Here is a 15,886-nt window from a genome sequence, read left to right as displayed (position 1 = left end):
GTGAAACTGCCATCATGCAGAGCACTCGCCACTCTTCATTACAGGCATGATATTTGTATTCCATCTCCAAATCAAATCAAAATATCCTTTCATATATATATATATATGTATTTTTGTTTTCTTGAAGACCTCAAATATTTGAGGTTTTCCTTGCAAAAGTGTCTGTGTGTTGCAAGTGCTATTGCACACTGCTGACGAGGTGAACTGTAAACCCAGAGCATCCAAAAGGCATGTAAACCTCTGGACACCAGCACCAGTCCCCAGCTTCAATGTGAGCTTCCTGCTTATCCCAAGGTAACCCAAAGGGTTGCAGATGGAGGGCTTGACTCTAGGGAGCATGCCAAAGGGATGAAGGGGAAAACCAGCTCAAGACGTGATGTACTTGGGGGAAGGTGATCAAAACTAGTCTGATGAGAGCCCAGCCAAGGGGAATGTGTCCAGACTTGCATTAATCTCACTGGCAGACTGTTCTTCTGAGAGTTAAACATGGATTTTTCTATCCATTGCACCTAATCACGCCTGCACACATACCACCACTTCTTCATAGCATTTATGCCTCTCATTTCAGGGTGTAAGGCAAAGTAGAAGGGATGCTGAGGGCTCAGCTCTTTGGCTTACTATTTCAACCTTGGGAAAAGTGCATTGCAGCAGTTCAGGCTTGTGAGTCTCGGAGAAAGCAATGGGGAAATCCATGTAAAGGTGGGTTTTCCGGAAGCGGGATTAATTAGGAAAAGGAAGTGGGGAAACCAGCAATTAGACAGCTGCTCCAGCCCTAGAGGGCAGCACAAAATAATAAATAAAAAGCTGAACTCCCAGGCAATCCGGAATCACCTTCTGCATGGCAAAAGCACCCCTTTCACAATGGGAATTTTTCCTTGTAGGTCTGGTAGATTCAGCACTACGTACTCGCTGCCAAAAATTCAGCAACTCGTGATTTTCAGACCCTTCTGCTTTTACCAAGGTCCCTAATTCCTCGCTTGTGCCATGAAAACCCACCAATTCAGGTGCATTGTAGCTGGCACTACATTGTCCTGCCCGCAGGCTGCTATCACAGTCTGATAAGTGGGATCACTGCAAACAGAATGAGTTATTTTCTCCAGGACAGGTTTTCAGATTTCTGGCCTTTGTATTTATCATCCCTGAATCTTAAACTTTCAATCCTCCAGTGCTGTTTTCCTAAAGATGCAGAGAGGGATTTAGGTACAGGGTGAGGAGGCTGCAACCCTCCCGGAATGCAACTCGCAGACACAAACCCCTAAAGTAAACACCCTGCCTTGCACCACGCATGCAGCTAAACAATGGCATCGGCAATGATAAGTCACTTATTCCCCGTGGCCCCATCCTGACAAGTTTCCCTGGCAGAAAAACCCCTGTTTCTCAACGCCTGCCCCAAGCACAGGGCTTCAGGATGTCACACAGTAGCTGACTCCATCCGGAGCACAGCGGTGGCTAGGACCCAGCAAGAGCCTGGAGAGGAGTGCGGAGGAAGACAAGCAACATAATTTAAAGCAGACACCGTCCCAAATAAGGTTATTTCCCTGAAATTGCCTTCGTTCTGAAGTTAAAAGGGAGCCTTTTGGCATCCTGAATGGGTGAACATGAAGCTGACCCACAACTTCATCGGTACCAGGACTGAACCGGTTTTGAAGAGCTGGATATGCGTTTTAAAGACATGATAAGCAGTGTTTGGGGAAGCGGGGAACCCTTGAAACAAGGTAAACATGAAATACTCACTCTTTTTAACCCTGAAGGCTCCAACTCAGCAGCAAAGAGTCTAGTGTGAAAAAGGATCAGACCCTGGGGAGTTTGGTTTGTGTTTGGTGTATTCTCGTGTATTTAACCTCTTTTTGGCACAGGACAATGTCTCTGTTAATTGTCTAAACAGTAATAAAAATTACCTTTGGGGGAAATTTAGAAAGTGCTGCTGATGTTAGCTACGAGCAACATCTATGAAGTGGTTTCAGGGTTAATATTATAATAGAGATGGAAGCAAATATTGTTCTGGAGTGGGAACTAGGAAAACTGGGATTCAACCCTGATTATTCCATTGTTTCCAATGTATCTTCAGGGCAAATCACTGATCTTCTCTGCTTTGCCCTCATATCTGTTAAGTGGATACGCTGATGTGGTTTGGGTACTATTCTTTTTCTAGATGCTAAATTATTTGACCCATTTAATAAGGCTCCTCAGGGGTGTTATTCACTGAAATCACCTATATTTTTCAGCTGAGGATGGGGATGGGGATGGGTGATTTTAAAGTACTGGGATGGAAAGCTGTGACATTGAATGGGGTTCAGAGCTCAATCCTGCTCTGAGGTATGCTGGGATTTTTATCACAGCTGCCAGTGGGAGCAAACTGGCACCAAGCACGAAGCTGGGAAAGCCTCAGAGCAATAAAAGCTCTTTTAGGGTGAGTTGCTGCTACTGCTGCTCCTGGATTGTTTTTGTAAGCTGTGGTTAGAGACATCGGTGCCAGCGCCAGCAGGCAGGGGTTAGTGGTGATGCTCTCTGACACCAGCACAATGGGGGTCCTGTGAGCCCTGAGCTCTGCACTGGGAGGGGTGAGACGGGACAGAGAGGAGGGGAATGTGCTGCTGTGTTGTGATAGGTGTTGCTGGGAGGGGGGGGGTGAAGGCTGTACAGAGAAAAGCTAGGCAGGAAAAGCTCCTCAGCTGGACAGCTGAACTAGAAAACACCTTGGGAAGGGAATCTCCATTCGCTGTATGATGAGGAACAGCTTTACCCTCCTCTGGATGGGGTCCATGTGGTCTCATGTTGGATGAGACCACCACATCCTAGTGCTTCAGGGTGTGAGACCCACCTTAGAAGCACCCTGAGGCACAGCATCCTTGCTTACTACAGATCTGTTTTACACAGCAAGCCATTAAATCACATTTGTGTGTTTAAATACATCCATTTCCCAATATATTTATAAACTTACTGTTTAGGAAATTTCAAAGCATGTCAAGACCCTGCATTGTGTCAAGTTTATTATTTAAGGAGCAAAAGGACCATTTTTTGCACTGGCAGTGTGGCAAGAGAAGACATCACAGAGCACATAGGACACATGTTGTCCATGAGAGTGGTGCCCTGTTGTGTGTAATATCCATGGAGATTTCCTTAACTTAATTAACTGGATCTAAAGAGAAACAATTTCCATTTGAGAGCTCTGAATAAAGCCAAGTAATCATTGTTATGTCTGGGTTTTATCTCAGTTCCAGAAAACTAATATCCAAATGAAAACACTCATTTTCTCCTCAGAGGAGGCACCACTCCTCTATCCCTGGGGAATGAGGAACAGAGGGGGGACAACAGAGACATTATAGGTGTTGGTATCAGCAATTCCTCCTTCTATTGGATGACTTCAGTGTATTGTACAAACTTTAATTAAAAGTGTCAAGAATGAACACTCTTGGTCTCTTTTAGAGGAGGAGAATGAAACATGACTTCTCATCCTGCTGCTGAGCTCCAAAGACAAACTCCAAGCTCTTTCATTTGGGGTCCCAGATCACCATTCGTTACTAGTTGTTTCATTGAAATGGAAGGAATATAAGACCTCAGAGGAGACCTTAGAGCAGCTCCAGGGCCTAAAGGGGCTCCAGGAAACCTGGAGAGGGGCTTTGGACAAGGGATGGAGGGACAGGACAAGGGGAACGGCTTGAACCTGCCAGAGGGGAGACTGAGATGGGCTCTGAGGCAGAAGCTCTTCCCTGGGAGGGTGCTGAGGCGCTGGCACAGGGTGCCCAGAGAAGCTGTGGCTGCCCCATCCCTGGCAGTGTTCAAGGCCAGGTTGGACACAGGGGCTTGGAGCAACCTGCTCTAGTGGAAGGTGTCCCGGCCCGGGGCAGGGGTTGGAACTGGAAGAGCTTTAAGGTTCCTTCAACACAAACCAGCCTGGGATTCTATAATCCTATGAACGTGCAATCTGAAAATAGAGTAGCTGAGGTCTAAGCCTCCCCAGTTTCTCTCTTCCTAGTACACAACCCTTTTCTCTGGTTGGGAAGTGGAGGAACCAGGCAGGTTTCTGTAGTGAACCTGTTGGCACTACTGTCCAGCAATCGCAGTTACCGCGTGGAAGCGTGGCCATCAGCTGCATCCCTCAGACAGTGACTAAGCGGAGGGATCTCCACCAGCTGGGAATGATCCCATCTCTTTTGTTTCCAGCCTCCTGATGCTCTGTGGGTGGTAGCTGCTGAGTAACGGTACGTTGATGCCGGTTCTTGGCGGCACATGTACATGGGATTGGCGTGCTTTTGGAGCTTGCAGATGCAGGCTTGCTCCTGGAAAGACTTGAGAGCAGTGCTAGCTATGTACTGCCACATGGCTTCCAGTTGGGAGCTGGCATGTGCCTCGCTAGATATGGATGAGGGCAGGACCAGCTCAGATCTGCCTCAAGAAGCCGTACAAACACAGACAGATTTGGCATGTTTGCAACAGAGGCTGTCATGAAGAAGTGATATCTGGAGCTCACATCAGTGGTGACCACAGCCAGACACTTCATTAGTGTCCATCTAGAAGCAAGGCATTTTAAGGACATTTACATTTTTCTCCCATAGCCTGGTGACAGTCTTCCCAGTATTTTTGCTCCTTTTGCAGTTTTTCCTATGCTCTTTTCTGGATTGTTTTCCAGTTAAACTCTGATGAATCCTTCACTTCGCACAAATCCATTCCATTTTATATCTGACTCCTTGTAAGGCATCTGCTTTCAAATGTATTTAAAAGCCTGCCCACACCTGGGATGTATAGAATGGAAAACTAACATTTGGACAAAAAGTTCTCAGTCCATTCTTTAAGCTGTTTATATTAGCTCAACAAATCTGGATGATAGTGTAAAATCTTTTTGACACTCCAGGATGAGAGGAGTGGAAAATGTGGACGGAAATGTAAACTGTTCCTAGTGTGTGTTGTTTCCAAGTGTCACTCGTTTGCTCAGGACTTGGCACCCCGAATCTCCAGCCCAGTTCAAAGTACCTGAGCTGCCTCTATGGGGAGAGTGAAGGTAACTGGGTTTGCAGTGGTTCTCCATGATGCCAGATGCACTGCCCAGCTTGAGCATCTGGACTTCATTGGGTGTCCTGGTATCATCGAGGTAGCAGCTCAAATCACAATGGGGCAATGCCATGAAATGCCTTGGACCTTCCTCATGTAAATCTCTCTTTTTCCTACAAGGCTCAAAGGGGTGCAGATAGGTTGTAAGTGCTGTAGGCTTAGAGATGGGTTAATTTCTTGCACTGTGTGCTTCTCCATGTTAGATGATGATCTGCTGCCAGCTTGCACTGTGTCGCATTAGAAATCTAACCAGAATTACTTTTACCTGCAGAACCATGAAACTGTACATCATCTTCTTCCTGGCAGTGGTGAACAGAGGAACCTCTAACAATCAGTCCACAGAGGGGATGATGCCCTGTGAAATGGTAAGGCTGTCTCTGTACTCAGGCCCTGTAGGATCCTGGATGAGGTTGAGACCCTCGTGTTACAGGCACTGCACAAATAGCTATGGTCTCTGAGAAGGGAACCCCCTTCCAGGGACCAGGGTCTCTGTGATAGAGGTGGGCTTTGCTGCAGTAGTGGATGCTCAGCAGGCTGTTCTTGGGCCATGTCCTTGTTGTGGCAACACGTAAAAGGAGTGGGGACAAGAAGGGACATTATCTTCTTTATTTTTCTAAGGGAGAGCTGGTTGAAAGAAGTTTGACCTGATTTCCCCAAGATTGTACAAGGACTCTGTGGCTGAGACAAAGAAAATCAACTAGACACAAAACGAACTCCTTTATATTGGGCCTAAGTACTTTGTGCTTTAAATAAAGCATCTTCTGTGAAGTACATCTATATTAGCCCTTTTGTAATAACAGGAGACTGACCTCCTCTACCCTGACGCAGCATTGCTGCTAGGGGACTTGTACCTGACTTCTGCTGGAGGTAAAAGCAGTGACAAAGCCTTTTCCTCCTTGATGTTTTGCAAGCACCTGGTATATTATAAATGTTATTCACAGCTGAACTTTCTCCCTTCCCCATCCAAGTGCTTCTGACTGTAACAGGCCATTTAAAAATACTTATCTTCTTATTTTTTTTCCTGAATGTTGAAGCTGTTCAGCACAAATCCTCAACAATTTCCAAAATAGGAAAAAAAAATAATTTGCTAGCTGTACACATCGCCCTTATGGGACTCATTCCATTCCTGCCCACCCTGCCATACTGCTGCACTTCCTGAATTCCAGAGAAATTAAGACCTAGTATATATAAAAAGATCTTGGGAAGGTGGGTAGCTCAATTCATTGCCTGCGGAGGGAAGACTGATGAAGCGACTGTAAACATGACAGCTTGGGTCTCGTGTATCATAGTTACATGGCACAATAATCCAAGCAAATCTATCCCATCCCATTCCTTGATGGGTCACAGATCAGGCTGATTGCTGAGAAGTAAACACATGCTTGTTTCCACCACTGCACTCTAAATTGCTTTTATCAAGCACACAACCCAAGACTCTACGCAACTATGCTGGGACAAATTCAGCCTCAAGAGCAAACATGCTGCAGTCAAGGCTTGGGATGCTCATCTGGTATAAATTAACAGCTCAGCATCACTGATGTCGATGTTGATCATCTTCCTTTGCTGGTTGTTTGGTCCAATGTAAAGCCAAACACAGTTTAAAGAAAGATGGAGCTACTGGATAGGCTGATGGGTTCACTGAGAGTCCTGCTTACTTCTCAGCATCACTTTCATCACAACCTTGCTGTTTTACATGGTACTTTCCCTGTGGCGACACCTTTAGAATAACAAAGGCTTAGAAATGGAAACTTTCATCCTAGATCTCATGGAAGAGGCATGAATCAGAAACCCGTGCTCCTCTCTGACTCACTGCTGGTGCTCCTGTCATTGAACCAAGGTCTTCTAGAAGACATTTTTGGAAATAAACAGTCCCTACCAGCCCCCTGCACTGATTATACAAGTTTCTGCATAATCTTCCTCTTTGCAAGACAACAAGGCACAGCTTCAATGTCAGGATGTTCTTTCTAACTCATGTTGCCTTCCAAGGAGAGGGGCTTCAATTAGTAAAAGTTTTACCTCCTAAAGATAGATGTTTCTTCTACATCATGTTAACTGGCAAAGGAGGAGATTTCAAATAACTTACAGAAGGGATGGGGTTTCAGCAAATTATGTCATTGAGGTGATGCAAGAACATATGTATAACCAGTTATCAGAGGTCAGATAATACGTGGTATTATCTGGGCAAACTGCTAAGGTTTGGTTGTGTAGCTGGGCAGCTCTTCTAGACAATAGGCATGGACACTGTGCAAATGTAAGTCAGTGTCATGTGGCTCCAACCCAAATTCTTTGGTTCAAATGCTCATGAATTGGTACAGGAGAACACAAGTGAAGGCTTGGATCCAGCTGCTTTGTTTCTGGAGCTCTTGCTAAGGTGGGTGACAACTTCCATCCACTGCTGACCAGCGAAGAACTGGAGTCAGAATCCCAATGATGCTCAACTTATGTTGGGTCACTTTTTGTCAGCAACTGAATGAAATCAGACACCAAAGGGACCAAGTGCTCCCACCCTGCAGTACTTCTTGCCAACAGACTTCAAATAAAACAGTGGCAACACTGTCAGAGATGATGAAGTCAGAATGTGAGACCAGAAAAATCTCTATTCCAGCCTCAGGCTGCCAACCCATTGAGCTATGGGGTGGGAGGAGAGGAGATACACGCAAACAGATGCTGTTTTCTCCATCCCACTGAGAAATGCTTCATCTTTTCTTCCTAGTGCTAATGAGAACAAAATTCATGCAATTTGATCCTCGGGGGAGAAAAAGATGGTGCAGAACAGACTAGATAAGAAATTCAGTGAGGATGAAAATAGTCACTGAAAAGGAATGAAAGTTACAGTATGGGAGGGAAAATGTTATAGGAACAAATGGCAGACTGTGGGAGGTATAGATTTTATCACTCCCTTTTATCACTGGGAGGGTTCAGTGGATGCAGATTAAAAGCCTAATCCTGCAAGATACATAGTGAACTGAGACTGACCTCTCCCACATTGACTTCAATGAAAACCAGCCACTGGCCCTGATGGGAGTTGGCTCAGGACTTCGCTAAGATGCTGGGTGCCCAGAGGGAGCAGAGGGTGCTCAGTGCTTGTTGAGATCTGGCTCAAAAGAGTGGGAAGAAACCTGACATCTCCCTTAGGCTGCAAAGCAGCTGCTGCTTCTTCACTCTGGATTTTTGTATCCTTCTGGCTTCTCCCTCTTCCATAAACCAAACAAGAAGAGACTTCCTGCTCTGTTATTTAGGCCTCGGAACTCAGCCCAAGTCTGAACATTTTAGCTCAAAATTAGTAGTTCTACAGTGACTTTGAAAGAAAGGGATAATGTCAGGGAGAAGCCAGAAAATCCCCTTCACTTTTGTTCTGATTTGTTTAGCTGGGGGAGATTTGAGTGAGTTGGAGGGGAAAAATAGGAAGGGGTTCAGGCTTTAACAGGCCATTTACTTGGGATCTTTGGGGAAAAATGTGTCGTGGGAAGGACTGCGAAGCAGCCTGTGTATATCTAGAGCTTGGATGAGCACTTACACTTCTCTGGCACATTTTTGCGCGGTCTCCAAAGCTCACATGATGCAAAAGGGATTCACAAAATGCTGACTATTGCCTCACTTCTAAACAGACCTGCCGCTTCATTCACCTAAAAGTTCACATGGAGCAAATGGTTTTCAGCATTTTTTACTTTTAATGTTTCTTTAATGTCTGAAAAACTGTGCGTCATGGAATCTGGATTCTGCTGCTCCACACAAGTTCATATTCAACAGATTTTTTACTTTCTTTTCCTTCTGATCTTTCTACAAACAGCACATGACCCAGTCACCCAAATACATTCATAACGAGAGTTTTCCTCCAATAAATTAAACGTTGCCTAAGCCTTTCACATTCCAGTTCCTCCCGCTGCTGTATGTTCTCCTTGATAACAAAACACGGCTTGACATTTATACAAGGATGGTCATGCTCATGTTTGCTTATCAGCACACACTCCAGGTTTTGCTCTAGATACAGATTCAGCCCTAGCTGCAATTAAGCAGGCATGCAGCCAGAAGATGAATTTGACACTTCTCGCTACACTGCTACTGAGAATTGGACTGAAAAGGCATGACCTTCGCTGCACATCACAGCTTTTTTCTCTCAAAAGCTGACTTTATGTAATTTGTCTTTTCCATGTTGTATCGTGTCTTGTATGGGTGCATGCTCTTCGTACAAGGAGAAGAGAATTGTTGCCTTAGGAAAAGGATAAACACGGATGGTAAAAGCAGGAAAAGTTTGGAGATTCGCATCAGAAATGTTTCAGTTGTTGGATGACCCATGTGGTTCAAGACATATCGCTTAACTAAGCCATGGCTAAAGGAATCATAGAATGAATCACAGAATGATTGGGGTTGGAAGGGAACTTATAGCTCCTCCAGTCCCAACCCCTGCCATGCGCAGGGACACCTTCCACTAGAGCAGGTTGCTCCAAGCCCCTGTGTCCAACCTGGCCTTGAACACTGCCAGGGATGGGGCAGCCACAGCTTTTCTGGGCAATCCGTGCCAGGAAGACATGATCAAATATCTGAGGATGTGACTTAGAAGGAGAGAGACAGTAGTTGTGCTGTAGCGTCCTTATACATTTCGCCACCTCCTTGCTTTGGGACCTATTCTGCCAACAGAGTGAAGCTCTTCTAAGTACTACTTACTATTGCAAGTAGAGTTTGTAAAATGCAGTACAGTGATAAAAGAGAGAAAATAAAACATCAGAACAAAAGTGAGGAAATTGTACTTGATTGCAATGGAAAAAGGCAAAACTCCTTCATGTGGGTCTACTAAAATGCACCTGGGAGAAAGGTACAAAAAGGAGAACATTTAGTAGATGTCACATGCAGATAGAGACTGTTGTAAGTCAGAAATGTCTTTAAAATGAATTGAGTGCAAAGAAGCATTAGGATTGTTGTTCTTGCTGTCTGAATGCTCAGGGAAAGTAATGCTATCAGTGTTTTAGAAGTAGGATCTGCCTCAATGCTGAATGTTATTTTCTTTACATTTCATGCAAAAATGTTCTTCATCTACCAGATGACAACCCCTTTTCTCTCTGTTCTTTTTCTGGCAGGCAAACTCACAGGCATTTTGCCACAACAAAGACCTCCACCAAATCCCTCGTGACCTCCATCCAAGTGTAAACAAAATAGATCTGTCTGGAAATCTGATTCAAAGCATCCCTGAAATGCCATTATCATTTTACACTTCCCTCCAGTGCCTGGATTTAAGCTCTAACCAGATCAGCTTCATCACACCTGGAGTCTTTGCACACATGACGAATTTGCTGGAAATAAACTTAGCCAACAATCACTTATATGAGCTTGCTCAGAATGGGACAGAAGGGATCGGACTATTACCCAAGGTGGAAATACTGGACTTGTCCCACAACAGTCTGTACAATGGGATGGCTGAGTATTTCATCAAACAAGCTCCAGCACTGCGATATCTCTCCTTGGCAGAAAACAGTATTATAAGGATATCACACAAGATGTTTCAGGGATCTCCCAGTCTTATGGAGATAGATCTTCAGAGTAATATCGTCATGGAAATAGAAGAAGGTGCTTTTGAGACTCTAGTGAACCTTTCCAAACTCAACCTCTCCATGAATTCAATCACTTGCATCTCTGATTTCAACCTCAGGCAGCTGGAGATACTTGACCTTAGCAGGAATAGCATTGAGACCTTCCACACCACAAAATCAGATGATGAATATAGCTTAAGATTTTTGGATTTGAGTGAAAACAAACTGCTTCACTTCCCAGTCTTCCCCCAGGTAAATAAGCTGGTAACTCTGAATTTATCAAAGAATTTAATCCAGCTCACTGCTGAATCCCCTCATAATAAAATGGACTATATGGAAAAAGAATGGATAGATGCTTCTTTTCATCTTCTTGATCAGAAGCAAAGTAGAAACAAAAGTTCTCTTTATTTATCCCACCTTGTATATTTAGACTTAAGTTATAATGAAATAAAATCCTTTCCAGATGAGTTCTTTGAATCAATGTTGTCCCTTCACACCCTGAATCTCAGTAAAAACTGTCTTCAGGCATTTGCAGTAACTTATGACAGTGCATTGACCTCCCTAACTGTCCTTGACTTGAGCTACAATGCTTTGCAGAACCTTCTCCTTGATGCTCACACACTGTCAAATTTGAAGGAGCTCTACATTCAAAACAACCATCTTCAGACCCTACAATTTGATATCTTCTCAAGCCTCCCTAGCCTCAGACTGCTTAGTCTACAGAGCAATAATATCAGCCTTTGCAGCATGTACTCAGGATTAGCTAAGCAAAGACTTGCTGGAGAGGAAAGTGGTTGTGTGTCATTTGTTGACTCTCCTAATCTTCAGTACTTATACCTAGCTGACAACATGCTGAACATCCTACCAGCATACACTTTCTATAAGACTTCTCTGGTCGTCTTGGATCTCTCCATGAACCCCGGGCTGAAAATAGAAGTTAAAGCATTATCAGGACTGGAAAAGTCTCTGGAATATTTGTATTTACATGGCAATAGCCTCATAGATTTAAATATTGACTTGCCTTGCTTTAGTCACCTTAAACATTTAAACCTCTCTGAAAATCAGCTGAACTGGCTGCCTAAGTGGGGTAGTGACTCTCCACTGGAAGTACTGGACCTACGGAACAATAGGTTTAGTACATTACAGAACAGCAATATTTTAGCATTAGAAAATTCACTTAAAAACTTGTATCTAACTGGGAACCCACTCAACTGCTGTGGAAACATCTGGCTTTCATCAATGATCCAGAACAAAAATGTCCAGATCCCAAATGTGGAGCACTTAACCTGCCACTACACTCAGAACTTTGGGTACCAGGAAGAAATGCACATTGGGAACATTAGACCAGAAAACTGTGAAAAAGAGGATCTGAAGAAAATCAACTTCCTTATCATATTAACATTTGTGTTGGTTTTATCTGTGATCATCATTGGCGTGGGTTCATTCTTCTGCTTCCGCAGGCAAAACTTCAGCCATCAGTTCAAAGCATAGGAACACAAAATGCCTTGAAAACCGAAGAAATCAGGTGCTACACTGCCGCTGTGTAGAAATGAAGGGTAAAATTCTCACCTTTGATTTTTAACTGTGGATCTTAAGATGGTTTCAAAGTGCCCCTCAACTGTGCCACTACAGTGCTGTGGGTTGAAGGGACTGGAAGGAGTATTTGCCATGTTTTGCACTTGCTTCATGCTTTAGCAGATCTGCTTTAAAAGAGTGTTCAGTGGTAGAAGAGGCCACTGTAAAAGTCCTGCTGTTGTTTTGAGGGATGTGTAATTTAAACCAGACCAAAAGAAAAGCCCTCTAAGGTCAGGTCTTGAGACTTTTCATTAAGCTCAGAGATGCTTTTTGAGGTCACCTTCAGAGAAAGACTTTATGGAAATTGAGCATTGTAACCAAATTACCTTGTTATGACAATCATTGATGTCAGCTGAGTAGGAAAGCCCTTCCCAAAGTTATTGAGATAAAGCTATTTTGAATGGGTCTGAGCTTTGCTTTGTCCTTCTCCTAGCTCCTAGTCCTTCCTAAACTGAAAGCAAAGAAACCTTTGCCAGGGTGGGCCAAAACAATTTTTCCCTGAAGTTGGTTGCAGATTTCCTATGAGTTCCAAAACAATGAGAATTTAGCTAAAAAAGGAAATAACAGCTTGTGTCTGTTGTGTTTATGGCTGCCGTTTAGAAAACACATGGCTGACCATGGGAACCAAAGACCTTGGTGGTAAGAATCTCTTCAGATACCTCCCTTTGCTTGTAGCATGTTGCTCCAGCCACTGGGGCAAGACGTAAGAGGCAGATGAGGTCAATTAGTCTTGGCACTTAATACCCACGAGGGATGTTAAGAGAAATCTCAGGCATGAAACAGCTGCTCTCTACATTATCCAGATCTGCTCAGAAGGTCACAGGTCCACAGTTCAACTCAAAGAGGAGAAATTTGCCCCTCGTGTGCAATACATATTTAACTGGGTTTAATGTGAAGAAATTCATCTCTGGGGTGAAGGCTTTTTAAAAGGAAAACCTTGGAGAATGAATTTCAATCAGCTACCATTGGACTGAAATGTTTATATTTCTAAGGAAAGCATTGGGAACTCACTGCATACAGTTGTATTTCAATGCAAAAGAATAACATATCTATTTTTAAAGGTCACAGGAGGTTAAACAGTAAAGAAGTGTGAAACAACACACAGGGAACCTATTCCTGGGCCATTATTCAGATCAAATGTCTACTGTCTTTCCCGAAAATGATATTATGGTCTGGAGGACTGGCTGCAAGAAAAGTTATGTAGACCCTCATTCTGTGATGATTTTAACATCGGCCAACCTGTTACATTGCTAAAAGCTGACACTGACATATATTATGTCCCTTACTTTGACAGCAAATTCACCCTTTTGAAGTGATAAATAAAGCTCACCAGCAGTGTGAGCCTGACCTATTAACAGGGTTCAGTGGCTTCGAAAGGAGCTATATCAGGTTTTCTGTTAATGCCAGGAACTCTACATTAAGGCACATAGGAGAAATAGAGGTCAAACCAAAACCTGTCCAGGTAAATAACTCAGAGTCCAATTGCTGCTCCATTTCTGTTTCTTCCAGCTAGTGAATGTCAAAATTAACACTACAAAAAGGTGTATAATTCTATTTTTAAAGCAGTTGTGTAAGAAACTGGCCTGCAGTTTTCACTGTGGAATTTTGTACAATAAAAACACCTTTGAATTTTGTAGAAAGCACAGAGTTGTGAATATATTAAAGCACCAGCTTGGAACGCTCCACAGATGAAAAGCTATGTCTTCCTATTTTTCTGTGGTGTTCAGACTCCACCTTGGACATTTAACATCTTGTCCTGAAGTAAGAACAGCTGCTCCATATCTTAATCATAGAAACATAGAACAGAATCATTGAATCCCAGGTGAAAGGACCTCAAGGATAATCTGGTCCAACCTCTCCAGGCAAAGCATGACCTAGACTAGATGGACCAGCACCCTGTCCAGATGAATCTTAGCGCTGTCCAATATTTGGAAATCCACCACTTCCCTGGGGATATTATTCCAGTGACTGATTGTTCTCAGTGTGACGAATTTCTCCTCTTGTGTCCAACTGGAATCTCCCCAGGAGTAACTTGTACTCATCACCCCTTGTCTTTTCCATACGACTCCTTGCAAAAAGGGAGTCTTCATCTTCTTTGCAGCTACCCTTTAAATACTGGAACATGGAGATAAGTCTCCCTTAGAGAACATATCTCCAAGTCTCTCTCTTTGAATACAACCAACAGAGAACAGGGAGATTTACTGAAGATGTAAGGAAGCATTTGCAGAAACAATCAGCAGCAATAGGGCCCAATCTAATATCTACAAAAACCCTGCGTTACCTGTTGTCTTGAGCTCTTATTCTTGTAGGAGAAAGTCTGCACAAGCAGCAATCCCATGGATTAGTTGGAAGCCTGATGCTGAAGCTGGTGAGCTTTTCCTTTAGTGTGGAAGCAAGCTGAGCTGTGTGCCCAGACATGGGCTAATTTAGCCACACACTGAGTTCACTTTTGTGTCAAGCATGGCAAGATTATATCTTCTTCTGAGTATTAGCTTGGCTGCCATGACTGGAATTAGTTAATAAACTGATGACAGAGCCAAACCCATTTAATTAACAGTTTTAACACTGCTTTTGTTTGGCTCTGCCAAAAGGAAGTGCTTGTTATTACTGAACATCTGGGACTAATTAGACTTCCATTGACTTCCCTGGGAGCAGAAACAGCTTTCTCGAGGAATAAACCTCAGGAGTAAAGTACAGCATGGCTCATTCAGATTTGTTAGTAGCATAACAGGGGATGGGATCCAAAGGGACCTGGACACGCTTGTGAGGTGGGCAGATGCCAACCTTATGAAGTTTAACCAAGCCAAGTGCAAGGTCCTACACCTGGGTCGGCACAACCCCAGGCACAGCTACAGGCTGGGCGGAGAAGAGATTCAGAGCAGCCCTGAGGAGAAGGACTTGGGGGTGGTGATTGATGAGAAGCTTGACATGAGCCGGCTTCAGTGTGCGCTTGAGCCCAGAAACCAACCGTATCCTGGGCTGTATCAAAAGCAGTGTGACCAGGAGGTCGAAGGAGGTGATCCTGCCCCTCTACTCTGCTCTCGTGAGACCTCACTTGGAGTATGGTGTCCAGTTCTGGTGTCCTCAACATAAAAAGGACATGGAGCTGTTGGAGCAAGTCCAGAGGAGGCCACGAGGATGATAAGAGGACTGGAGCACCTCCCGTATGGAGACAGGCTTAAAAAGTTGGGGCTGTTCAACCTGGAGAAGAGAAGCTGCGTGGAGACCTCAGAGCAGCTTCCAGTGTCTGAAGGGGGCCTATAAGGATTTTGGGGAGGGATTCTTCATTAGGGACTGTAGTGGAATCAGGTAGATATAAGTACTGGAAGCATTAGGAACACTTGGAGAGTGTTTCTAAAACTACAGCAAGTCATGATTCATGTTGTGCCATCCACGGAAAGTCAAGTCTCAGTTTCCAGAGGCGTTGGCTTTTCCTGCAAAACCAAGACAAAACAATAGCCTAGCAGAGTACCAGAGCCTCTGGGTACAGACCTCTCTGCAGGGCCCCTGCTCAGCCCTGAACTGGCTTGGTATAAATCCCAGTAAGTGTCTCCTAATATTCTGGGAGCCCAGAGCATTTGTTTTCCTGTTCCCACCTATTCCCTATGGCATTCAGTACCTTCTTACTTGACTGTGGAGAAACAAACCAAAACCACAACCTGGAACCCCTGTATCTTCACAAAAGAGAAAAACATGCCTTACCTTGTATGGTAAAGTATCCTCTGGTCATATTATTTTCC

At 44.0% G+C, this 15,886-nt stretch overlaps 1 protein-coding gene across 1 annotated transcript; it reads left to right on the top strand.

Annotated features, from left to right (window-relative positions):
• Positions 1-1,413: 1,413 nt before the first annotated feature.
• On the top strand, positions 1,414-12,062 carry LRRC32 (leucine rich repeat containing 32). The gene is made up of 3 exons (XM_010019370.1): positions 1,414-1,715; positions 5,321-5,414; positions 10,122-12,062. Exons 2-3 carry the CDS (start codon positions 5,325-5,327, stop codon positions 12,060-12,062), a joined length of 2,031 nt encoding a protein of 676 aa, XP_010017672.1. The 5' UTR covers positions 1,414-1,715; positions 5,321-5,324.
• Positions 12,063-15,886: the final 3,824 nt, after the last annotated feature.

Source organism: Nestor notabilis, unplaced genomic scaffold, assembly GCF_000696875.1.
Source record: "Nestor notabilis isolate BGI_N333 unplaced genomic scaffold, ASM69687v1 scaffold1878, whole genome shotgun sequence".
In the NCBI taxonomy this organism is placed as follows: Eukaryota; Metazoa; Chordata; class Aves; order Psittaciformes; family Psittacidae; genus Nestor; species Nestor notabilis.
Note: the sequence above shows the minus strand (reverse complement) of the source record. Positions and strands in the feature narration are given on the sequence as shown.